General features: G+C 59.1%; 1 protein-coding gene across 1 annotated transcript; it reads right to left on the reverse strand.

Annotated features, from left to right (window-relative positions):
• Nucleotide 1: 1 nt before the first annotated feature.
• Nucleotides 2-2,817, reverse strand: LOC123632163. Its single transcript, XM_045542254.1, has 3 exons — nt 2,814-2,817; nt 2,472-2,589; nt 2-837 (listed from the first exon to the last, which is right to left on the reverse strand). Exons 1-3 carry the CDS (start codon nt 2,815-2,817, stop codon nt 234-236), a joined length of 726 nt encoding a protein of 241 aa, XP_045398210.1. The 3' UTR covers nt 2-233.
• Nucleotides 2,818-6,431: the final 3,614 nt, after the last annotated feature.

Raw genomic sequence — 6,431 nt, forward strand, 5'->3', positions numbered from 1 at the left:
ACGCACGCACACACACACACACACACACGCACACACACACACCTTTTGTTTTCTTAATGCACAGCCCCTTTTCCCTTTCCAATGAGCCTTCTGCTGCTTTGGTATAGAACCTACTTTTCTACTCCTTCCACAGCAATTTTTGGGGTCTGCCCGAGCCAGATATCATCACAGCTCCTGGAGCCACCATGCTGAGGAAAGGACCAGGGGTCCCCGATCTCAGGGACGCTAAAGTCTCAATAAACAACCAGGGAAATAGAGAACTCAGTGAGTTCGACGGCAGCGAGTGCTGGACTGAAGATAAGGCAGTAAGGAGACAGGGAGTGTGGGGCACACACGTGACCCCCACCCGCACCAGGGTGGCAGAGTAAACAGCCCCGACGGCCAGCAGAGCAGCCGGCCCCACAGACGTCCGTGGAGACAGATTTTCCCGCAACAGAAACCGAAAGCCCCGCTCCCCGGCCCAGCCCAGGAAATGAGAGAGGCGCTTTGACCGAGTCAGACCCAGCCGAGCGCTGTGAGCAGCTGAGGACGCCGGGGCACGATCGGGGTGGCCAAGGGCCAAGAAGGCACTTGTCCACGGGGCCCGCGGGAGGGCGGAGCGTGGCAATTGTGCCGGAGCGTCCCAGGTGTCTGGTCTGTGCAGCCAAAGCCGCCGAGATGTTAACTGCACAGGCGACTCTCCAAAGATAGCTTTGCACCTTTGCTCCCACAGCACACAAACATGCATAAGATGGGAGCTTTGTCCCCAAACTACGAATAGATGATGCCGTCCACGTCAGATTTACCTGGTTTGTGGTCTCCTTCGCTCCAGCCGCTGCCACACTTGGCGTCTCAGATCTGAAAGGTCAGAGGAGAGACTGACACATCTCCCCGGTCTGCTCCGGCCGCTGTGAGCGGGACGGCTCTCCCCGGCGGGGCCCTGGACGCGGTTGCACAACACGCCCGTTCGCTCCCGCGGGGGCCGGGCCCGGCTGCGACGTGGGTCTCAGCAGACAGCGCTGGAGACCCCTCAGCTCCCTTCGGGGACGGCCCGCTGGCGCGTTGGGGACACAGACTGGAAAGTACCTGGTATGACTCAGGGAGGGCACTTTATAGAGACCAGGGCTGAAAATCACTGCTGTTGTTTAAAAAGTAACATTATAGGAGCTCATTTTCATGACAGATCCTGAACATGTGTATGTGTACAGGGATGTAAATGGATGCGTGTGTACGTGTACACACACGTGTACAACACGTAGCAGACTCACTGTGCGCACCGACTCACAGTAAACTCTTCTCTGGATAATACGACCTGGGGGAGGAAAGCGGCATATGTTCCCCTTTTATTTGATGCTCCTATACATTCTTTCTATATTTCTAGGAAAAGCATCTAATTTTAAAGGGAATAAAAAGTTTTGAAGGAAAATATACTTTTATAAAGAGATTTTCTTACAAAGAACTCTAAAAACTAAACTAAAACACCAATTGATTTCCGGGCAGCCCATGTTCAAGGTTACCCTGTCTCCCCTTGGGCTGCTCCCGGGCACTCGGCTGCCGGTGGTGCCTACAGCTCTGGCATCAGAGGCTGCCAGCAGGACCAGGACCCCACCCTGCTCCCGCGCTTCCAGGCCTGCCGGGCCCTCCCCGGAGCCGACGGGCCGGCAGCGCCGTGCGCGTGGGCACAGGGCTGCGAGCCCAGGCCTCAGCTCACCCCTCGGGCTGGAGCCTGCTGCCCACTGGCCGGGCAGCTCCGTTGGCCTGACCTGCTGGGGAAGAGCTGGGAAGCAGCAAGCAGTGTGGCTGGGACGCCCGATGAGCCCTGGTGACAGTCACTGTCGCTTCAGCAAACGCTTCCTGAGTTCTACCCACTAGACACAGGGGACACCTGTGACCAGCAAGCCAGGGCCCCTCCCCTCGGCCCGAGCTACAGCACTCGCAGTGGCAGCCAGCGTGACTGGACACACTGCTCTGTCCCAGGTCATTAGCCGCTCTCCCTGGGGCAGGTCGCCACACACCTGCTCATCTCTCCCAGTCCTGCCCCTGTGCTGCGGTGCCCCCCACAGGGCCTGAAGGCCAGGACAGCGTGGCAGGGAGCCAGGGTGACGCTGGCTCAGCTGGGGAGAAAACCAAGCTGATGACGTGTCTGAGAACTGGGAAGGATTGTGACTCACAAGGGTGGTGAGAGTTCTGTGCTTACAGCGCGGTGCCCCGGGAGGAGGCTGCCCTTGGGGGTCTGGGGTCGGCCGGCTGTGAGCTCTGCGTCCAGCCCTCCCCAGGTGAGGAGCCCAGGAAGCTCTGCAGCGAGACCTTTGAACGTCCCCAACAGCTGCGACTTGGCCACGCCCCCAACTGTGTCAACTGGCCTGAATCCCAGACAGCGGGTCTGCACCCCGAGCACGGACGGGGCCCTTCTCAGGAAATGCGCTGTGCACGGATGCTGCCAGCAAAACCTGCTTTTCCAAGTAATCCCCGGTATCCTGTGTTTTTCTTACCCAGTGTGTTCAGCTAATGACACGCTGTAGAATTGCGTGTGTCCAGGGCCCCGAAGCTGGCGTACACAGCTGCCGGACAGCGTGCGCTCTGTGCCCTGGAATCTCACGGGAACAAGGGCTTAGAGAAGAGGACGGTGGTTCCAGCCTTCACACCCTTGCGCCTTCTCTCATCTGTCCTCACGCCCTCCGCGGCCTGGTGTGTTGAGCTGTTTGTTCTTCCTGCTGCCTTCACGCTGCGTCCCCTTTATCCTTTGGAAGCGGAGTCTGACTCACTCCCTCATCGCCTGTGACTTAACACCCACGACGTGTCCGTCACTGCACTGGATAGTCGCTGGAGCTCACACATCCTTTATCCTCGTGGTCCACAAAGAAAACGTCACATAAAGTTAAAAAATAAGGATGTAGAAGAACGTTTGCTGCATGCAGTGGAACGTCTGCACGCGGTTTGGAAGTCCTGCTGCGTCCCAGGAAGCCTCACCCGTCACCGGCGTTTGGACGCAAGCCGGGCTTTGCTCCGGGGCTGCCCGGGCCGACGGGCAGGGCAGGCCCTGGCGAGACGCTTCACCTGTGCTTTGTACTCAGCCTACTTTGCATTCAGCAGGTGTCTGCTGGCTTTCGTGGAAGGTGCATATTCTACCAAAATAAGAGAAACCTGACCCGGAATTCACATTCCCAGAAGGGATTTAAAATTCTTCTAGCTTCTGTCTCCCTGAAATGATTTGCAGAAGTGCCCTCGTGCCGGAAAGAGCCAATGCATCTCTGGAAAGCCCACAAATTGCCATCTGTCCAACGCCTTCAGTTGTTACCGATGCTGCTCTTTGGAAGGTCCTGCTGTGACCACGCTCCACACCCGAGTGGCTGTAATGCTCTCTGTGTTCCCCAGGGTCCTGTGCTCGTCAGACCCGCAATTAAAGGATGAAACCGAGGGGTGTGTGTCCGTGTTGGCCTTTCCAGCTGCCCGCAATGCGGGGGTGGGGAGTAAGTGGTCTCAGGGCCGGGAGCCCCTGCAGCGCCCGCCCCTGTCCCCTGCCGCCTCACCCCTCACTTTCACCCATGGGAGCCACACTTCTGCCTGATATTCCAGAAGCAAGAAAATCTGCGGTCGCCCCACTGTCCTTGAACGTGTGCCATGAAATACGCGGATTTTCACTGACAAGTGGCCCCACCTGAGCCCTGTGTGCCAGGAAAGCAGCGCCAGGTGCAGCGCCCCCTACTCCAGACTCTGCCCCTGCCCCGCCTGCTCCAGGAACGGACTCGCCACAAAAGCCACCTCCCCCACACGACCCCCACGGGGGAGGGTGACCCCTGGTTTACGCCCCGGTCCTGCCCTCTGTCTCATGGGGACCAGACGAGATGAGCACTGCTGGGCTCCCTGAACCACGGACACAGAGCAAACCTTTCCTGGTCACCGGACGCACTGAGACGCCCCAGCTGCACAGCACCCCAGCTCTGAGCACCTCGTCTGCGGCTGGTCCAAACCACCCAGCCGGGACCGGCCCCAGAGCCCCGCAGCCACCGATCTGCTGAGCTGGCGCCACACACTCATGTATATATGAACCGGGTCGTCACACATGCATTTACACTTGAACCGTGAGAGAGACTGTGCAGTCTCCAGTCCTCCTCCCCGGGAGATAAGAGGGGGCAGCTGTCTGGCCGGGAGTTAGGAGCATTTTTGAAGACTTTTCTCTAATTGAGAAACAAAAACCTTTATCTCTGAAGGGACTGTCGAGGGCTGAGCCCGAGGGTGAGCAGAGCACCCTGCCCGGGAGCCTGCAGCTCCGCCCAGTCGCCCGCCGCAGACGTGGGACACTGCGGCCGGCTGGTGGCGGCCAGGCCAGCTTCCGAAGTGCTGTTACTTGGCTTGAAGTGCCGGAAATCACAGCGGCCGAGAGAAGAGGCCTTTGTCAGTGGGCCAGGACCTCCCCCCCACACTGTGCACCCTTCCACAGCCCGGGGGTCCAGCCAGAGGCAACTCCGGGAGCCTGAACCTCCCCCACCACAAACAGGCCGGGTCAGGAAAAGACACAAACTTCACCAAGTGCTCTGTGGAGGTTCCTTCCCCATACCCTGAAACTCACCCTTCCGAGGGTCCCTTTAGGCTGGGGCGTGGGTGCCGGGTCTCCAGGTGGGCGCCTTTTATCCTGATGGGCTCAGCTCCCCGCCCTGTTCCTGCCCCCAGCTAGGGAGGGCACCTGGGTCTGAGATTGGAGCTCACGGCGGGCGGGAGTGGGAGGGGTTGCAAGCAAGGCCTGGTGGGATGATCTTGTGGGACTTAACTCCGGGGGACGTCCTTCTGGGACCCAGACTCCTCCAGCAGGACGACTTGCGGGGCCCTTCCCCGTGGCACGTCCCCCTCCTGGGACTCCTGGCCGTGGGGCAGCCTTGGGCAGTGCGGTGACCCTACCTCAGTGGGAGCCTCTGGAGCCCGGGGTGCTCGCCTCCCTGTTTCATGAAGGGAGGCGAATGCAGCCGTGTCTCCTGCAGACGGGGGTCTAAATGCAGCGCCGGAGACGCCATCCCACTCCCCTGGTTACACCTCGGCTCAGGGCGAGGGCCTGTGGGTGGGCATTCCCGGGGTCAGCCTTGACCTGACAGTTTACCTGAGTCCACACCACTGTGTTTCCTGGACAAGGAGGCACACTTCTCGCAGTTCTGTCTATCAGCAAACAGAGCCTCAACTCTCTGGCAGTTCCAGAGCAACATTCTTAGAAATGGAAGCAGTAGTTTGTCATCAGTGGGGTTGCAGAGCCGTCCCACTCTAACTCACCGGGGTGGGTGCTCAGAGTCCAGCGGGGCCACCAGGCCCCCAGGGCGGGGCAGAACGATGCCCGAGGGAGAGGGGGGCTCTGTCCCAGGCCGGGGGATGCTCCAAGGACACCCCCTGCAAATGGCCCCAGGGGGGATCTCATCCCAGAGCCCGACGGGAGTTCATGGTCCGGTGCTGGTCCTGGGTGAGGCCAGCGGGGAGCACTGTCCCTTCCTGGGAGCTTTACTGCTTGGATCTCGTTGGAGGGACAGTTTATTAATCACTCACGTGACAGTGAGAATGAGAACCGAGTAGTTGTGTGTTTTTAAACTCTGAGGTGGAAGGTTTTTACAGGAAAGGGTCAGAGAAGGGGGACGCACATCTCGGGGTTGCCCTGGGTGCCGGGGAGGGCACAGCACAGGGGCCACCGCCACCAGCCACAGACCGCACCGTTCAGGCTGCAGCCTGTCTCCGTGTGAGGCTGTCAGCAGGACTTCGTGCTCCAGCCGATCTTGAGATGAATGGTGTCCCACTCAGTGTCAGCGGGCACACGCCGATCAGTGCATCGCAACTGAGGGCTCTCCACGACAGCGGGCCGTCCCTGCAGGCTCCAACCCCTGGCTCCAGGGGGGCTTCTTCATCCACTGCAGACCAGGGAGCGCCCAGGGTGGTCTCAGGTGCTCGGGCCTGAGCTCAGCCAGCACCCACAGAGGCAGTCGCGTCGTGCAGGCGTCCTTGGGCTGAGCCCGCCTCGGGCTCTCTGTTAGAATCTCTAAAAGACTCAGCTGTCAATAATTCTTTTTAAACTGCAGTGGCTCACACCTGTAATCCTAGCACTCTGGGAGGCCGAGGTGGGAGGATGGCTTGACATCAGGAGCTCGAGACCAGCCTGAGCAAGAGCGAGACCCCCATCTCTACTAAAAACAGAAAGAAATTAGCCAGACAACTAAAAATATATAGAAAAAATTGGCCAGGCATGGTGGCGCATGCCTGTAGTCCCAGCTACTGGGGAGGCTGAGGCAGGAGGATTGCTTGAGCCCAGGAGTTTGAGGTTGCTGTGAGCTAGGCTGACGCCACAGCACTCTAGCCCGGGCAACAGAGTGAGACTCTGTCTTAAAAATGAATAAATAAATAAATAAATAAACTGTCCTTTGAAACAGCAGGACCCAAAATGCAAAGGACTTCCTACTTGCGGGCTAAAAGTGGTGAGCCGC

The sequence above is a fragment of the Lemur catta genome, chromosome 2, assembly GCF_020740605.2.
Source record: "Lemur catta isolate mLemCat1 chromosome 2, mLemCat1.pri, whole genome shotgun sequence".
NCBI classification, from domain to species: domain Eukaryota; kingdom Metazoa; phylum Chordata; class Mammalia; order Primates; family Lemuridae; genus Lemur; species Lemur catta.